This window comes from Vicugna pacos, chromosome 28, assembly GCF_048564905.1.
Source record: "Vicugna pacos chromosome 28, VicPac4, whole genome shotgun sequence".
In the NCBI taxonomy this organism is placed as follows: domain Eukaryota; kingdom Metazoa; phylum Chordata; class Mammalia; order Artiodactyla; family Camelidae; genus Vicugna; species Vicugna pacos.
The window spans coordinates 10540275-10560005 of record NC_133014.1 but is presented as its reverse complement, the minus strand read 5'-3'; the positions used below and the strand labels follow the sequence as shown (position 1 = coordinate 10560005).

At 38.5% G+C, this 19731-nt stretch overlaps 1 protein-coding gene across 7 annotated transcripts in view; it reads left to right on the top strand.

Moving 5' to 3' along the window:
• Positions 1–1339: 1339 nt before the first annotated feature.
• The window catches only part of ANAPC1 (anaphase promoting complex subunit 1), a 180736-nt gene continuing 162344 nt past the window's right edge, over positions 1340–19731 (top strand). For 4 of the 7 annotated variants that reach the window (XR_012065179.1, XR_012065178.1, XM_072951459.1 and 1 more), the window contains exons 1-13: positions 1354–1608; positions 3610–3846; positions 4851–5012; positions 8483–8534; positions 8736–8836; positions 9427–9509; positions 10575–10648; positions 12390–12535; positions 12757–12977; positions 13878–14087; positions 16553–16648; positions 18042–18132; positions 18222–18287. Coding sequence is in view for 5 of the 7 variants with exons in the window: in XM_072951459.1 (XP_072807560.1) it covers positions 3634–3846; positions 4851–5012; positions 8483–8534; positions 8736–8836; positions 9427–9509; positions 10575–10648; positions 12390–12535; positions 12757–12977; positions 13878–14087; positions 16553–16648; positions 18042–18132; positions 18222–18287 (1515 nt within the window). In the remaining 2 variants the exon portion in view is untranslated. Of the gene's footprint in view, positions 1951–2222; positions 2345–3609; positions 3847–4850; positions 5013–8482; positions 8535–8735; positions 8837–9426; positions 9510–10574; positions 10649–12389; positions 12536–12756; positions 12978–13877; positions 14088–16552; positions 16649–18041; positions 18133–18221; positions 18288–19731 lie in introns of all 7 variants that reach the window. The other 3 variants (XM_072951457.1, XM_031692069.2, XM_072951456.1) reach the window with 3 other exon arrangements.

Below are 19731 nucleotides of genomic sequence, written 5' to 3'. Positions count from 1 at the left end.
GCAGAGAGTAACAGCAGTGTGTGGCACAGCCAGCCAGTGCAAAATGAGTTGAAGACAGAGATTAACATGGGTTACAGGAAAGCTACTGCAAGGAGAAAGCAGAACTTAAAAGCAGAGAAGTCATTTCTAAGTGGGAGAGGGAGGGAAACATAATGTGTTAGAGGACCCAAAAGAGAGTGTCCTACCTAGGGCAGACAGGAGAAATGAGACAGAAACTTTGACAGAAATAGAATATCCAGACACAGAATCTGATGTTCAAAGTGGATTAGGGGAGTGGGAGAAGAAAGATCAAATTCATATTCCAGAAGAACAGAACTGTCCACTCTTCACAGGACATAAAGGAAGTGGGAAAGATTGGGTAGGAAGATGTCTTAGTAAGGAAGGAAATACAAAATAGGAGTGCCTGTAGAAATTGTCTAAAACACGGCTAATGTTCTGTAAAAGGAAGGCTTCCCAGGCTTCTTCCTAACCTTCAGAAGGTCTGAACCCAGAGGCCAAGAAGGAAATGAGTAAGTAGAACAAAGCAGAGTAGTACTTAAGGTGCTAATATAAATAATTTTAAAAAGTTTTTATTTATTTACTCTTGGTGGGGGGAGGTAATCAAGTTTATTAATTTTCACGGAGGTACTGCGGATTGAACCCTGGACCTTGTGCATACTAGCCATGCAGTCTACCACTGAGCTATACCCTCCCCTCAAGTGCTAATATAAATATTAAAAAACCCAAGGGTGATGGCAGTGGAAATTATTTATAAGGGAGAAATCCAAAAGAAATTTCAATAAGAGGGCTAAATTACCAAGAAGGATGAAAATTTGATAGGTTCCCAAACCCCCCTCACCTTAAAAAAAACAAAACAAAACAAAAAACCCAAACAAGATGACTGAATGCCATGTTGTATTCTAAATGGGATCCTGGAACAGAAAAAAGACATATAGGTAAAAACTAATGAAATGTGAGTAAAGTATGGATTTCAGTTACTATTAACGTACTGATACTGGTTCATTAATTTTAACAAATGTGCCCACTGGCACATACCTTCTCCCATCTGGGGGTCAGAAGGCAAGAATGCAATTACCGAGGAAATCTAATTCACAGGAGGCAGTTCAGGCTCGTATTGACATGACCTAGAGAAGATCTGGACACCAGGAAGGTCCTAGCCCAGAGCGAACTCTAGCAGACGCAGTCCTACTTCGGCACTCCGAGCGGCGATAAAAAAGCTGGAAGCACCCAACAAGTTCCACCGCGTGCATTCTTTCCGCAACTGCGCACATCCTTCCCGCAACTGCGCAGGCGCCAGGGCCGCGAGAACGCCGCGCGCCGCCGGATGCCCCGCCCCGGCGCGAAGCAGGACGGGAAAGCCAAGATGGACGCGTGCATTTGAACGTCTCTCCTGAGTGGCTCTCCTGCACGCCTGCCTGTCGTTAGCAGTCGTGTTCGCAGCTGCTACCCATTCTTCCTCCGGATTAGGGGAGGGAGAGGGGATGAGAAGCTGCGGCGGCTAAGGAGTCATCGTGACTGACCCCGCCGCTACCCTTGGGCCCCCTCGGCCCCCGCGCCTCCGGGGAGTAGCCGGGGCTCGCCGCGCCTGACGCGTCCCGAGTTACACAGGTGCGGGCTCAGGCCCGGTGGTTCATCGCGTGTCCCGTGGCCCTCTCACCCGCCCCAAGGCCTACCCGTGCCCGCTGACCCGGAGGACTGGGAGCCCAGGGGCGGGCTCTGAGCGCGCGCCACAGCCAAGGGGGCCCCGGCTTGAGGGCTAGGCTTTCCGCGGTGCACCTCCCGGCTGACTTCCCGAGCCAAACGCGCTGCCCCATGTGGGCCTCCGCTTCTGAATGGGCCCTTTGCCCCTGTGACAGGATTTTTCTGAGGCCCAGGCTCTTGATCTGTTGGTTTCACCTAACCCTAAAGAGACCGAGGACATTCTGCCTTTTTGCGGAGCCTCTACTCAAGGTGTCTTCAGTGTTCATTTGGATTTACTCTTGAAGCAGCTTTGTGGGTACCTCTGGCGGGGTAGTTTGTTTTTTTTAGTAAACAATGCTGGTATCTTGGTTTATAGCCTATCAGTCTAATATAGTACTTTTATCTATAGCTCTTTATGTTGTTCCTAATAAGTAAAAAAATTTAAGGTATTGTAAAAGTGTTAAATATGTTGCCTTAATTAGTACAAAAGATACTGCACTGTGAAAATAACTCTATAATACTTTTGTAATTTTCTCTCAAAGTTTCGATAGAATAACATTTCAAAATTGCACAACTGAAGGTCGGATGGACTCGAAAGTTCTTTAATGTTGGTTATCCTGTTGACTAAACTGTAGGAAGACCAGCTGAATTTTGTTGTTTTCTTGTAAGTTTTGTAAGGTATTATTTTAGTTATATCCCAAGTTCAAGTTTTTTCTGGTCTGAATTTTAGCTCGAGGAAAATAAAAGTGTTTTGATTGTGACATACAGTTGTGTCCGGAATAACATTTAATTCACAGCAAAATAACTTTGGCTTTAGAGGAGCTGCATAGGAACTAGAGAGGCTTTGAGATATTGCAGTAAAAAAAAAAAAAAAAAACCCTACTGATTCCAAAAAGCCCTCAGATGAGAGAATCTAAGTCAACTTGAATTAAACTCTTTTAATTGTGAGTGCTGTTTCAAACACTCTAAAGGCTGTCTGGTGCTGACATCAAATGTTGGTTTTGAGTTCTGTGTTTGATGGTTTAAATGTGATGCCACAAGACCCATGTTTATTGTAGCTGTTGTCCGGAGACAGAACTGACATCCACCTTATCTACCATATTATACAGTGTAAATTTTACTAGCTGTCCTTTATGAAGAAATGTTTTGGAAGTGAAGGGACACGTTTCCACCTATAGCTCAGCCACATCTCTGTAGAGATAAACTTTACTGCAGTAGCTTATGTTAATTAACAGCTGGGACTCCTAAATTTGCTACAAGCATGACTGTTCTGGCCAGAGTTTTTCATGCCTTGGTTTCCTATGTTTGGACCAAATATTGGAATTGATGGTAGTTACATGGTTAGGTGGGTTGGGGTTTCAAAACTACTGGTGACATTTGACAATTTACTGTGTCTTTTGTGGATCGGTCAACTGAAAGGATTAGTTCAACTTGGGGTGAATTAGAAGTAATGTGTTTTTTTGTTCTTTGTTTGTTCCTTCCAATATGCCAGTGATCCTTTAGGTGTGCTTTTCAGATGAGGTTCCAGCATCTGAACAGAAATGACCTTAAATGTTGAGAAGCCGGGCAGTCATGGGACTATAAAGTACAACTTGTCTAAATGCTTCGTGTATATAATGTGGGGAAACTAATGTATAGTAGGAAACATAGGATTGGTGTTGTGGGACATAAGGGCTTGTCTCAACCCAGTGGTTCCCGTCAGTGGTAACTGTCTGTTGGTCAGTCTGCAACTAAGATGTGGTGATAACTGTAGTCACCTCAGAGTCAGATACGGACTGACCTTTGATGTTACAACTACTTGTACACCTACAGTGTAGTAGAATTGTTTGACACTTATCTAGGGATTAATGACTCTTTGTGAACTTTTGTGATGTTTTTATCCTGGTTTTGGTACTAGGAGCTGACCAAAATGTGCTTGAATTCATACAGAAATAATGTTGATATTTGGAACCCATGTCGAACTTCTATGAAGAAAGGGCAACAATGATTGCAGCCAGGGATTTGCAGGAATTTGTTCCTTTTGGTCGAGACCACTGCAAGCACCATCCTAATGCTTTGAACCTTCAGCTTCGCCAGCTGCAGCCAGCCTCTGAGTTATGGTCTTCTGATGGCGCTGCTGGCTTGGTGGGATCCCTTCAAGAGGTTACAATCCACGAGAAACAGAAGGTTCCATTAAGTTTCCCTTTATATTTTTGAAATATAGAGTGATGTGATTTCCTTGTAATTTAAGACTACCTGTAACTGAGAAATGAGTATGGTGTTACTTCTAGGGTAGCAGTTAAGATTTGGTAATTGCAGATAAGACTAGAATAATGGCTTTATTATATTATGGTGTTAAAACTTTATTTAGACATATAACTCATGGTTTTATAATGAGAGTCAAGTTCAGTACTATGATTATGGTCCATTCTAAACCTCTTTCACTTTGCTTAGAATGTGGGGACCAGATTTCATTTTGTTTGATGAGTATATGGTAGTTAGATATGGGCCCTGCTGCAAAACACTAACATGTTTCTAGAGGAGAAAAGAAATGCCACATAAGTAGATAGAGTAGTAGTTCTTTAGGAGAATGAGATGCTAGTGTATACTGGAAGATCAATCCTTCCCACCTTATTCCACTTTCATATCCATTTAGGATGTCAAAACCTCAGGGAGAGGAAGTCTGTGTAGTTAGAAATCTAAACCTTTCTGTCTCTCATTTATTTTGATGAATGGGACAAGGGAAGGAAGGGAAATGTGTGTGTAGTTGTGAAGCAGGGAAATCTGCACTGTGAATAAGCTCCCCCAGTGAATCCCACATGCACCTCACTACCTGTCTCCATCACTTCTCCATACACTTACTGTACCTCTTTAGTCTCCTGAGTATATGTTAGTTTCATTTTTGGATCTGCAGATGTACAATTTTTGTTCCTATTTTGGGCAAAATAATATAGTAGTATAACATGAAACACCCTGTGAGATACATAATACACATGCCCGCAGACCCTCCTCTGTTCATCAGTGGCATAAATAAACCTCCTAAGAGTTGGTCTTACATTGAGTCTTACTCCACAGGCGAAGACAGAGTAGGAGACTTGTATCTGGATGATTATTTGATTTAATTAACAAATCTTGCTCTATACTATTGGAAGAAAGTGCTTGAACATGTCTTATGTGTGTTAATTTTTAAGGAAAGCTGGCAGTTAAGGAAAGGCGTAAGTGAAATTGGAGAAGAAGTGGATTACGACGAGGAGCTCTATGTGGCTGGAAATATGGTTATCTGGAGCAAAGGAAGTAAAAGCCAGGCATTGGCTGTTTATAAAGCGTTTACAGTTGACAGTCCTGTTCAGCAGGTGAGTTGATTGGAATTTTAGCATTTGATCGACTGTTTAACATTTAAAAAAGCTTTTGTCTTAAAATTTAACAGAAATGAAGAAAACTTAACCTAATGATCCTAGCAGCTGGGCGTACGTTTAAAAAATTTCATTTGTTTTTTATTTCATCATTTTTTTTTACACTATCCTTTGTCAGTTTAATGACAGTCTTTAAACACTGTCCTTGAGTAATTTGATTTGTTATTCACAATAAAAATTTATGACATTGAGGGCACAAAAAATGCTTTAACACATGTTGATTATAATTGATAGCAGTAAGTGAAAATCTGGTTCATAGTGATAATCAGAAAGAGAAAGAAGAAACTAACTTGCTATCACTGCAGTTGGCTATTATAACCAACTCTATTTTGAAAATTGGTAATTAAAGGGAAAGAATTAAGCATTTGCCCTGCCTTTTTAGGAAGACATGCAGTTCGTATCCAGTTACTGAGGGAAAATGCTTATTTAATGGAAGAACGCCAACTAATAAATATAGAAAGAAGGGTAAAATTAAAAAATCACTGTTTTGTAACCTCCAATGTAATAACTGATTCAGACAAAGATTATTAATGGATTTTAACATTATTGGGTGAAAGGATATTACCATGGCACCAAGGTAATCCACCCTGTGGATTACTTGCTAAGTATGAAGGAACAAATATATCTGTACTTTGGAGATATCCATGGTCTCCATCTCAAGCGAGTGATTTGAGTTTTCCATCACTGATAGTGGGACAAAGGGATGTTATACTCCAGCTGTAACGCAGCATGAAGTACTTGGTGTCATCTGCTCAGTCTTCTTCCTGAAGTTACATAATGTGAGCATCTAGTCCTAACTTCTGGTTATAGGAAATTGGAGGGAGAGTCACTTTTAAAAATACCATGAGATGAGGAATGCGCTGGAGGTACAGATGAAACAAGAATGGCTGGCTGATGAGGATTCATTATGTTATTCTGTTTACTTTGTATGTATTTGAAATTTTCCATAATAAAAAGTTTAAGGAAAAAAACATAAGGAGATAATTAGATAAATTCAGAATATGGGACAGTCTACATTCTGGTCTCTTTAAAAAGTCGATTTTGGAGAAAGGAAAAAAAAAGATGGGAACTGTTCTAGATTAAAAGAGACAAAAGGGACATCACCAAATGCATTATTTTTTGAATGTTGTTAAATGAATTTTGAATCTTGGCTCCAGCTAAAAAAGACACATTTGGGAAAATCTGAAATTGTTGAAAATGGACTGCATATTAGGTGCTAGTAGAAAATTAGATTTATTTTTCCCTCAGGTAGGGTGATGGTTTTGTTATTACATAAGAGAACATCTTTAGTTTTAGGAAATGCACGATGAAGTGTTCAGGGGTGAAGTGTCATGATGTGTACAGTTTTCCGATAGCACCACCCTCCCCGCCAATTCCACATGCACACATAAACAGATATGGCAACACATTAATAACTGTCAGATTTAGGTGAAGCAGATGCTCACTGTACTGTTCCATCATTTCTTACTGAAAATTTTAATTTTTGTGTTTTTTTTGTTTTTGTTTTTTGTGGGGGTGTGGGGAGTAATTAGATTTATTTATTTATTTATTCTTGGAGGAGGTACTGGGGGTTGAACCCAGGAACTCGTGCATGCTAAGCATGTGCTCTACCACACCTGATATTTTTAGAATATCAAGTTGGGGGAAAAAATGAAAACATTTTTGGTAGCTGAATTAATTATTAGGCTATAGACAAGAGATTTTAGAGGCTTTTTACTAATGTTAAGTTCCTCACTTGTAAACCTTGTACCTCGACACTGTGTACTTATTTTTTTCCATTAATTATTTCCTAATGAGTGTTGTACTCTTCTAAAAATTTATTAGGAAGGATAAACTGAATTATTCCCTAATTTGAGAGTAGGTGTGAAAGCATGTCTGTCCAGGAGTGTTGAAGCCAGTGATCTTTTTTATGATAATTTTTCCATATGGTTTAGGGTAGACATGAAAAGTGGATTTAATTATGTCTACATAGTTCTTTGCTTCTATGTTTCAATCTTAATTTCTCCAGGGAACGATTGCCTGCGTTCTCGACCTCAGGGATATACAGCCTCCTTTCTCTTGTCTCCTTATCTTAAGATCCCTTGTAAGTGGAATCATAAGATTGGTAATTTCAGTCCTTTTGGTTTGGAAAACATACTGTTGTTGTTACTATTATTATTATTAGTCTTGTTAATATGGAGAAATAATTTTATACTTTGGTTAAGAAATAGTAGCTGGTGTATGTGACTCCGACTTAGAGTATTCCTTCCTTCATTCTGCAAGTGTTTAGTATCTCTGTTTCAGACGGTGTTGCTGGGTGTTGGGTGACAGAGATGAATGTACAGCTTCTGCCATTGAAGGGCTCATAGTCTAGAAAGATGAACAAATTAACAGATAAACTAAAATGCTGTATTCAGACAAGCTGACGTCTGTGTAGTAGCTGTGTGGCCCCAGTGTGGTGAGAGCCCAGGGCACTGAGCTCTGAGGAAGGATTTTGAAAAGATGTTATTTGAATTGTAAGTTGCTAAAAGAAGGGCCTTCTAGGCAGAGAGAATTGCAGTAAAAAATTGTGGGAAAATGTGACTTTTTCTAAGTTCACAATGACTGTACATCGTCTGTGGATGTGGAGAGATGCTAGCAGATGCTGGATGGATCCAGACTTAAGAGCCTTGTATGTAAAGCAAGGAATGCAGGAGGGAGCCTAGCAAGGATTTTAAAACGGAAAGTACATCATCAGTTTTCTATTTTGAGAAGAGATTATTTTGGTGGCAATATATAGGATTGACTGGAGGGCAGGAGGACTGTTGTCAGGAATACTGTTTTGTGGTTCAGATTAAAGAGATGGGTGCCTCGAAGAAAGAGAAAACAGGTGAGAGACAAATCTAGGGGAAATAGAAAAGAGGCTAGTGATCTCTTAGCTATCAGGGATAAAGAAGAATGCTAAAATACCTACTTTTGGAGAATGGGAGAATGGGATTTCATAAAAGGAAATTGAGGCTATCATAAGTATATTGTAGATTTTGGACATTTCAGATTGGAGTGCAGCTCTCGTGTCCGTTTTCTTCATGAATTTTCATTTGCTAAAATGCAGTTAAAACCGCTTATAACTCTAACAACAAAACAAAGAATCCAGTTCAAAGATGGGCAAAGGACTTGAATAGACATTTGTCTAAAGATAACGCCAATGACCAGTAAGTGCGTGAAAAGATACTCGGCGTCATTAATCACTAAGCAAAATGCAAATCAGAACAGCAGTGAGAGACCACATCACGTTTTATTTTATCTGAGTCTTTTTTGTTCCCATGGGATGTGTGTTGAGCTGATGAGGGGGGCCAGTTATTATACAGATGTCAACATTCTTAGATACCATTAATTAATAGGATATTATTTAGATGCAATTTTCTTAGGTAAGCGTTTTGTTTTGATTTTAGGCATTGTGGTGTGACTTCATTATATCACAGGATAAGTCTGAAAAGGCCTACAGTAAGTTGTTTTTTAAAAATTTTATTTTATCTTTTATCTCATTTTTTGTTTAATTGAAAATAAGTAGCCACTCATAATAGTGGTTTAGCTTAAGCATTTTTATTTTGTGCATTGAAGAATTTGTGCTATTGGGAATTGTAATTTGTGATTGTTGGGATTTTGGAGGAAAAAATGCATGTATCTTGTACTCTCTCTTTTCAGGTAGTGATGAAGTAGAAAAATGCATATGTATATTGCAAAGCTCATGTATTAACATGCATAGCCTAGAAGGAAAGGATTACATAGCTTCTTTGCCTTTTCAGGTAAACTTGAGTGTTTCAATGTTTTTGTGTTTTATTGGAGAATATTCTTGAATTATTTGGTTTTACAAGTATTGCTACTCTCTTGTAGTCAAAAATGTTATTTTTACTAAAATAACTAAATTTTAGCAGCTATAGTGGCTTAACCATTTCCATCCTTTGCATAAAAAATGCACTATTTAGTGAAGTGAATTATGAAATCTTTTCTGAGAGGTGTTTTTTTTCCAGTTTCAGTGATATATAAGAAATCACTTTAGGTTATATTCAAGCACATGAGCAATATTAGTCTTTTCCTTGTTTCTCATCTTTTTCATGCACTAATGCTGTTGTTACAGTTTAATCACATTGTCATTTTGGTACTGATACTAGCCACTGGCAGGAATTTCAGATCAGAGTTCTCTTCCTTAGATCTGATTTTGTCTTAGACTTGCTTGTTAGAATTGCTTTAAAAACATTCTAGTTAATGAGTATGTTACTTTGCAAAACTGTTATTAAATTGGAAGAAAATCTAATGTTCTCTGATGTTTTGTAAAAGCATGTTATAAAGAATCATTTCTTTTCCTTGTGTTTTTTCTCACCCTTTTACCCAATAGGTAGCAAATGTTTGGCCCACCAAATATGGATTGCTGTTTGAACGAAGTACTTCTTCACATGAAGTTCCTCCAGGCCCTCCCAGGTAAGCAGGTCAGAATATGATTACTTGGGCTTTTTTTGCATTGCTTCTAAGGTAAAATTGTTTACCTAAAAGTTTGGGATGATGATAATTTCCACGATAAAAGCGCAGACACACACCTTTTCCTCTCATCTCAGCGTCGTACACTTACAGGTTCTGCTTCTCACTTGATGCTTAATTATCTGCAGCTTTTCTCCCAAGAGAGTAAAATCGAGAAAACAGTTGGCTTAAAGATAACAACACTCAATTCTTAGCTCTGCCATTTTGTCCATTGTGTTATTTTAGGCAAATTATTAAATTTGGCTTTAGTTTCCTTATCTGTTACAGGGAGAAAACTATCATTTACTTCTTAGAATTTATGCAGAGATTTAACGAGCTAATGAATACAATCTTTGATGTAGGGCTTCATACGTATTAGGTGTGTAACACATGGTGGTGTTACCTTGTCTCCCGAATCGGTTGTGAGCTCACTGAAGGGTAGGAACATACAGTGCTTGTCATAATTTGGTGCAAGGAGACACTATGTTTTAAATTTCCTTATGGATTTTAATCTACTTATGTGTTTAGACAGAAGGCCTATTTTTTTCCTCTTTTTTTTAGTCACTCCTTGAGAAAATGCAGCCATTTTATCTACTTGGTGTTTTTCTTCTTTTTTAAGTGCACTCCTTTGCAGATAGGTGTAGGAGACTACATTTCTTCCTTAGTTGTCAGAGCCATACCGCCCCTAAGAGAGGTTTAAAAAAAAAATGGCTGTCTTATGCCCATTACTCTGTTGGTACTGCAATGTGATGACTGCTGCTTGCAGATATTTCCTGGGCTATGCTAAGTTCCTGCTGGGAGCGTGCACATAGAGTTACCCTGCGTAAGGGGAGAGATTTCTAGGAATGAAATCGAAGATACTCTGAAAAACAGTACATAAAAAGTTTAAAGGGTTACTTTTGGAGTTGGTAGGTTTCTAATTGCTGGCATAATCTGCAGAAGATATTTCTTTGCAAGGGGAGTGCAAAATTTGTGCACAAATGGAGTCATCTTGTGTTGGTGACTGACTGTTTATTTGTTCATTACTAGAGAACCTTTACCCACTATGTTCAGCATGCTGCATCCGCTAGATGAAATAACACCGCTTGTGTGTAAATCTGGAAGTAAGTGTATTTGTATAAATTCTTCTACGGTAAGCTCTTTTTTGAGTTTGGGAGTGGGGAGGAAATGAAGGAGCTTACGAAAATTTAAATTGTTTTATAAAAATAGTATACTATAAGCATTTAAAATAACTTTTTATTATGAAAATAATTCATATTAATGCAAGAACTTGAATATCCTGGTATTAACTGTTTTAACAACTATTCTTTTAGGAAAAAATAGAGCCTATACATCAAGCAGGAACATTGATATATTTCTCACTTACCTATAGGTGACTCTGGACTCTGTTCCTCAGTAATTAATAAGTAAATGAACAGCACTTAAATTAAAATTGTGTCTTTTTTGGGAAAAAAAGAAATATAGGGCCTTAGACCTTCACTGTGTAAATTTCTTTTTTTTTTTTTGGAGACTGTGTAAATTTTAATATTTCATTTCCCTTGCTCATAATAACATAATTTGCTGGGACTCAGACTTTTAATATTTCCTAGAGGTATTTCTAGATGCTTATTTAAAAATTTTAAATGTGATAAAACGTAATAGGTAATTGTGAATAATGAGGGCTTGGAGGCTTAAAAAAAAGTGTTTTTATTCTTTGACCAATTTTGTTTTAAGGACCTTATCCCAAGTACATATTCTGAAATACCACTGAGGTTTTTATCTTCTATATCAGAGCTTGGGAAACTACAGCCCATGGGCTAAATCCAGCTTGTTTTTGTAAGGCTTATGAGCTAAGAATGGTTTTTACCTTTTTAAAAGATTATAAGAAAAAAAAACAAAAAAAATTATGCAGTAGAGTCAGTATGTGGTCCTCAAAGCCTAAACTATTTACTCCTTGGCCTTCCGCAGAAAAAGTTTATTCATAATTCTATATTATAATACTAACTACTAGAGACAACCAAAATATATATGTGACAACCTGTGATTGCAGCCCTTATTGATCATGTTTTTAAATAATATTTAACAATCTGAGGAATTGCTTATTCATAATGTTAGGTACAAAACTAAATATTATACAACTCTAGTTTTGTAAAAATGTAGAAAATATGTATTATCTGTATAGAAAAAAACCTAGGAGGAATGCTTCCAAATGTTATTTTGAGTGGAATTATGAGTGATTTTTATTTCTTTCTTTATAAAGTACATCTTATTTTTATGAAATAATTCTGCTTTTAAAATTTTCTAATATCTTAACTGGAGGGAATCATTTGGGAAGCTGTCAAATAAGGATATAGAAACCAATTTATGGTCCTGTAGACATAAAAGCTGAACTCACTAGGAAAAAACTTACTTTGCTTGTGTACCCAGTAAAGCAGAAACAGTAGTGTACTGTTCAGCACTGTTTGAATAGTTACCATATAGGATAGATTTCATACAGAAAAGAGCCAGTAAGGAAGTCAAACTTGGCAGAATAGTTGATTGCAATTTTATGAATAAGTCAGTTATTAAAGGAGTCATGGGTCTTTTTACCTGTGAATTATGAATTTAATGGTTTAGTCAACACAGATCTTCAACATTTAATGCACATGTGTGAAATCAAAACTCATAACACTCTCATCTTTAGTTTATTTTAAGAAATTGATGTCCAAAGTAAATTTATTAAAGATTGAGGGTTGATAGATTGTTTTTTGTGACTTAGTGGCCTTGATTTCTTTTTATCTTTAGGAATTGTAAGAGTCAAGTCATAAGCGGTAGTCTTGAAAAGTCTGTTGTTCTATACCTGATCATTTCTGTTTTATCTTTAAGGTCTTTTCGGTTCATCCCGGGTGCAATATGTTGTAGATCATGCAATGAAAATTGTTTTTCTCAACACTGATCCCTCCATTGTAATGACCTATGACACTGTTCAAGGTTTGCATTCTTTGTGGGCTCTTCGGAGAGTCAAAACAGAGGTAAGGATAAAGTCATGCCACTTGTTAATATGGAATGATAGTTAATACTAAAAACTTTGCATGTTTTTGAAAGAATCATCTGTGAAAAAGATTGAGTGTCTTAGGGAAAAAGAAATATTATGTCTTCAATAACTGGCAACTACCTTGTACTCACCCAAGGAAATTGCCCTTTTAATCTAACTGTCTTTTCTTTTTCCCCCTTCTTTTCATTTTAACCTAAGGAAGAGAATGTTGTTTTAAAGTTCTCTGAACAGGGGGGAACGCCACAGAACGTAGCCACCAGCAGCTCCCTGACAGCACACCTCAGAAGCCTGTCCAAGGGAGAGTCCCCCATGGCTTCACCTTTCCAGAACTACTCCTCTATCCACAGCCAGAGCCGCTCAGCCTCCTCACCCAGCCTACACTCCCGTTCACCTTCTATTTCCAATATGGCAGCTCTCAGGTGGGAATTAATGTGTGGAAGCGTTTCCTTGTTTCAGAAAACACATCCCAAGAAAAAGATACCTTCTTTTTAAACTTCCTCTTGAGATTTGAAGGATTTAAACTTTCTGTTGACAGCCCCTGGGTATTTTTAGGGAAAATAGCATTATTCCAGTTGTGCTCTTTTTGCCAAGACTTCCAGGCCTACTGTGTTACTTTTTCAGTGAGTCACATTTAGAAGCTGCCGGGGCTTGTCATAAAATTGCTTCATTTTTACCACTAGTTTGGTGAATTACAAAAACATTTTGGTACCATTTTCTTTTGTCTTATTTTGCATTAGTTTTTCTTCTGCTTTTATTAATATCTACCTGGTGCTATAGGGACTTAATGTTGTTGGTATGTATGTGTCTAAATATACAGGGACATCGTTCAGACTTTTCTGAATAGTATAACCAATTCATTTTCTAAGGCAGAAAATGAACTAATTTTCAGTTTTAAAGAAATGAATTCTGACAGGAATTCTAAATCTTTAGAATATAATATAAATGCAAAACATTTAAGTAGCTGCTCCTTTTTTAAAAAAAATTGCATTTCTAACTGGGTTTATGCCATGAATGCTTGCTGTGCATAGAATTTGGAGAGATTATTGGAAAGTATGTTACATCAGCCTGCATTTTCTTTCCTGTATATATATATATATATATTTTTTTTTTTTTTTTTTTTTATTGACGTATAGTCAGTTTACAGTGTTGTCTCAGCTTCTGGTGTACAGCACAATGCTTCAGTCATACGTGAGCACACATAGATTTGTTTTCATATTCTTTTTCTCCATAGTATAGTTCCCTGTGCTGTCCAGCGTGAACTGGTCGTTGCAGCCTGCATTACTAACTGCAATGTGCTCTCTTCTCTGTTTATTTTGCAGTCGTGCTCATTCTCCTGCCTTAGGAGTGCACTCTTTTTCAGGGGTGCAGAGGTTCAACCTTTCAAGCCATAATCAATCTCCAAAGAGACACAGTATTTCTCATTCTCCAACTAGTAATACTAATGGCTCCTTTCTCGCACCAGAAACGGAGCCGATTGTTCCTGAGCTTTGTATTGACCATTTGTGGACAGAAACGATTACTAATATAAGGTTTGGAGTATATATGTTTATTTTCAAAGAAAAATGATTAAAAAGTTTTAGAGGCTTCCTTTGAATATAAGGAGTTATTAATACTTACAAAAATACACCGAGACATACAGTAAGGCTAGTTCACTTTCAGTAGACGATACTAATGATGTTAAGGGATATTCTTTTGTCATTTGTCATTTGTCATTTCTTCCCTGACTTAGTGGTAGTAACTGCTCAGATTTGAGGTGTTTGATGTTTTAGGGAGAAGCAACTAATTTCCAGAGACTAGGAAGCTGGGGATTTTGTAACATTTTTCTTAAGTTTTGTCTTTATGTGAGTAGAGTATCAGCGGTTCTTTTTGGGAAACACAGCTCAGACCTCTGTTCTGCATGACCTTTCTTTTTTTATGTTTTCTTTAATCATTCATTCATTCAGCCAGTGCCAGTGTGTGTGCTAGTGGCTGTGGGTTATCTGGCAAGTGAGTCACTGTCCCTGTCCTCAAAAAGAGATAGTTGGAGAAGGATGACACAGGGGACACTGCTGGTTCTGCTGGGAGCGCTTTGGAAGGATGACTAGATGTGCGCTGGGTGGGTAAGCGGGGCAGGACACAGTAGTTAGAGGGGATCAGAACAGAAGTTCAGACGTGTGAGTATGTGGTATGTTCAGGGAATTACACATACTCTCACCTTGTTCGTGCAGGAGGAGGGGAAGGGGCTGAGAAAGGGGAGCTTGAGAGAGATTGCCCGTTAGGTCTGTTCACTTTGGTGAGAGCTGTGTCCTTACAGCTTTATGTGTGGTCATAACCTCTGTATTATGCCCATGTGCTCTATAGGTGGGTCATAAGCTCTGGGGAGAGAGCTGTCGCTTATCAGTGGTGACAAAGGCAAGATGGGTGGGTTGGAATTTATGGAGTGCGTGGAGGTCAGGTTCCCGGGGCTCCTGGGGGCCCGTGGATGAGCCTGTAGTTGCAGGGGCTGGTTCACGTAACCTGCGGGAATGGAAGCAGTAGTCGTGGGTGTGTGTTGTATAGAGGCCTTTTCCTGAGGAGAGGATTTTCGCATTCGTTAGATTCTCAGAGAGTCTCTGACCTCCAAATAGTTAAAACCAGATTGTGTATAAACAGAAGAGGGCTAGGGACTGAAGTCCTGGAAGCTTAGGATTTTGAGGGTGAAAAGAGGAAAGAGAGAAAGCTGCTGCAGAGAGACAAAGCAAGCGAGGGCATGCGGGAGAAGGAGCAGGACTTGTCACGGAACACAGGGAAAGAGGCTTTTAGGAAGAAAGTGCCAGTACTGCCAGGTGCCAGGTGCCGCTGAGATGTGGCACTGAGAGAGGAGCTCAGAGAGGCGGCACCCGGGCGGCAGTGAGTTCACTGGAGACCTCGGCCAGAGCGCTTGGCGGGGTAGGCGGGGTAGGCGGAGTGGAGTGGGGTGGGAGAAGTGTATGGGCCAGAGGAGGTGGACGTAGGTATGCAGACTGTCTAAGGATTTTACCTTTGAATGGGAATGAGAATACAAACTAGCTAGAGGGAGCCTCAGCGTCAAGGGAGAGTTCTGTTTTTACAGCCAGCCAAATTTATAATAAATCCTTTATATAACTTAATACTTAGTTTGTTTTCGTATTTCAAGACTTTTTAAATTTTAATATGAAAGGGTAGGCTACAAGGACTATGCCCAGAGCAGGGAGAGCATTGAAAGTATGAAGGAGAGGAAATGATTGCTGGAACAAGGAGCCAGGAAGGAGCACAAGTGGAGAGATTAGCCTTGGGGAGAAGAAGGTCATGGGTATCAGATAGATGGGGCAGGAGTGGGGCTCTGTGAAATAGAGGGCGAATGTGTGTCCTTAGACTGGCGGGCAGGGGATAGGCAGTGGTAAGGTAAAGATGTGAGTACCGTGTTGAAGTAGGTTCTGGTTTTAATCCTTGTATATAAAATAAAAGTTTCCTATATTTAAAAATCACTTGTCTTTAAATAGCTTATTGGTAAGTTGAATATATTACAGATCCTTATTTTACAGAGTTATGGTCTTCTGTACCACTCTACAAAGAAATTTTTTGAGAACTGAGAATTTTCGAATACGGTTTAAAAAAGGGATCAAGTGGAGCCTAATCTGAGAGAGAGAGAGAGGACAGATTGGAGAGGTCACGTTGTAAAGAATCTGACCCGTTAGGCCCTTTAAGAGATAGGAAGTCAAATGTGCGTTCCTTTAACAGTAGGCAACTTGCATATTATGGAACTAAAAAGTCTGTTGGTAGTGATTACATTTATTGTCATTTCCCCTCAAAAAGCCATGCAGTGGACTCAGAATCAAAGAACTGAAAGGCATTTTAGAGAGCATGAAGTTCAGTTCTTAGAAGTGCTTCTGTCTCTTCAAGGTTATTGCTTGGCTCAAGTAGTATTTCTTGCAGAACATTTTCAAAGACTTATTTGTTACTGTGGTAGACTTTTGAGCCAGTGCTAACAATTCCTTTATTAATGTATCTGTTACAGGGAGAAAAATTCACAGGCCTCCAAAGTCTTTATTACATCTGACTTATGTGGGCAAAAGTTCTTGTGCTTCTTAGTAGAGTCCCAGCTGCAGTTACGGTAAGTGCGCATGCGTGTCTCGCTGATTGCGTGTAAACAGGCTTAGGGCTGCTTTGCTGTGCTTTGCTCTTTCTTCCTCTTCTTTCACCTTGAAATGATTTACATACCATAAAACTGACGTGTTTTAAGTGTACAATTTAAAGATTTTTAGTAAATTTACAGAGTTATATAACCATCACCACAACCCAGTTTTAAAATACTTCTGTCACTTTAAAAAGATCCCTTATACTTGCATCAGTCTCTGTTTTCATTCCCAGCTTCAGGCAACTACTCCATACACTTTCTGCCTGTGTAGATTTGCCTATTCTGGATATTTTATGTAAACAGAACCATACAGTATTTTTGTGTGCACCTTTTTTTCACTTAGCATGTTTTTTAGCTAGCATCTTGTAACATATGTAAGTATTTTATTCCTCTTGCTGTGTAGTATTGTATAGATTTACCACATTTTGTTTATCCATTCATTAGTGGATGGACATTTGGTTTGTTTCTACTTTTCTGACCATTGTGAATTATGGTGCTACGAACATGGGTACAGAAGTCTTTGTGTTGGTATATATGATTTCATTTTTCTTAGGTAGGTATCTCAGAGGGGATCAAACAATAAATTCTTTGTAGACTTTTAAAGAAATTACTGAACATGTTTTCTAAGTAAGCTGCACCATCTTCCACTCCCACCAGCACTGTTGGAGGGTTCCGATTTCTTCATCCTTAGCAACATTGCATATTGTCATTTTCTTTGATTGTAGCCACTCTGGTGGGTGTGAAGTGGTTTTAATTCTCATTTCCCTAATGACTTTAATGTTGAGCATCTTGTGCGCTTATTAGCCATTCATTTATCTCCTTAGGTGAAATGTTTATTCATATATTTGCCCACTTACTACCTTTTACTTTTGAAATTATCACAGATCACAGGAGGTTGTAAAATAGTAGCAGTCCTGTGTATCCTTCACTTTCCCCTGAGATAACCTCACATAACTAGTGCGTGATCAAAGCAAGGAGATTGACGTCAGCGCAGTCCACACATCTTATTCAGACTTCATCAGTTTTATGTGTACTCGTTTGTGTGTGTGTCTGATTCCATGAAGTTTTCTCCCATGTGTAGATTTGTGCAAATACCACAATCAAGAGCCAGAACTTCTGTGTTACCTCATAGCTCCCTCTTATGCTGTAGCCCACACCCACCTACCTCCATCCCTGACCTCTGGCAACCACTAATCTCTTCTCCACCTCTATAATTTTGTCATTTGAATATGTTATTATAAAGGAATCATACAGTAAGTAACCTTTTGAAAGTGACTTTTTACAGTCAGCATAATACATCCTTGAGATCAGTACCGGTTGTTGCGTGTATCAGTAGTGTATTTGTGGTTTTTTTTATTTGAATACTTAGATGTGTAAAGTTTCAAGAGAGTAATGATAAAACCCAGCTCATCTTTGGCTCCATCACCAACATACAGGCAAAGGATGCAGCGCCAGTGGAGGTAAGTGCAGGCACATTTCTTATTGGAAATCACTGTGCTTCATAATTTGCACAGATTGGAAAATAAATTTTTTGCCTTTATTTGTTTAGAAGATAGACACTATGCTGGTCCTGGAAGGCAGTGGAAACCTGGTGCTGTACACAGGAGTGGTTCGGGTAAGTCATAAATAGCACTTCATGCTTTTAGTAGGACTACTTCCTTACAGTTCGTTGCCTCCTGTCTGCAGGATTTGGTGGAAGGTTTTTCTAAGAGTTGAAAATGAAGGCTTCAATTTAGCTTGGGCCTAATTGGAGGTCTGGGGCTCACTGCCGTTAGATAGATTGGCATGAGGAACCCGATGTAGTGGGGAACCTTTCATGAGCATGCATAGATTATATATATTAAAAAAAAGTTAACTGAAGGTTAAAGAATGTAGTTTTGAAACTGATGTATGAGTAGCTTTGTTAAGTCTCCAAAGTTTTAGTAAAGTTTCATTATATTAAATGTATAATATGTCAGCTGTATCTGTTTAAACATTTGTGAAATTTTCATACAGAATAATGTAAATTTTCAAATTTGAATTGTGAAACCTTAATGTGCACAATTTGAAGAAGAATGAAGTGAACGTTCACTACCCAGGTTAAGAGACAGTGTTGTCAGTATCTTTATAGTCTCCTGGGTGTTCTTTCCTTATTGCATCTTCATCTCAGAGACAGCAGTTAATCAGTCCCTTGTTTTTATGACTGGTTTTCACAGTTATGTATGTATCACTAAGGAGTGAACTGTTTACTTTTCCTTGTTTTTGAATGTTCATATAAAGGAAACATACTGTAGTCTCTGACTTGATTATTTTGCTCAACATTATGTTATTTCTAGATTTATTTGTTGATGTGTAGCTGTTACTCAGTCACTGTTACACCCAAACTTTACTATTTTATCAGCTTTTGTTGTTTCTGCTGTTTGTACTGTTTCTGCTGTTTCCTCTAGTAATCAATGCTTAGAACAGTTTTTTAAAAATTCATGTCTCTAGCCTTTGGAATACATGCATACTCAACTATGTGGTGTCATACTGTTTTCCAAAGTGTAAGTTGTGCCAGTTTGCATCTCTCCTGACTCCTTGCTTCCAGCAGTGGGTGAGAGTTCTCAGAGCTGGTTTCTATTCTTGCTGATCTGTAGGTTTTTGTTTTTATTTTTCCTTTACATTTTTTGCATTCTTGGTGACAACCCAGTTTTTTTGTTTTTATTCTGTTTTTTATTGTTTTCTTTACATTCTTGCTGATCCATAGCTTTTTGTTTTTTCCCAAATTGGTGCCTCATTACAGCCAGGTGAGAATGGACGTCTGGCCTTGGCTGTCAGGGCTGGGGGTGGGGTTCAGTATTTTCCCATCGTGTTTGTCTAGAGTAGGTTGGCTATCGTCTAAAACTTTTCTGTCTTGTTAAGCTATTCCTCTTCTGATTCTTTGGCCAAGGAGAGCAGGATTTCATGGGCCTTTTTCCCTGCGTGCTCCCATAATGAGACTGTGGTCTGCCTCAATGTCTGTGCTACCTGTAGGCCAGTTTGAGAACTGAATGGTGTTATGGGCTGGTGTTTAGTTCTCAGATCTTTTACTGTGTCATTGT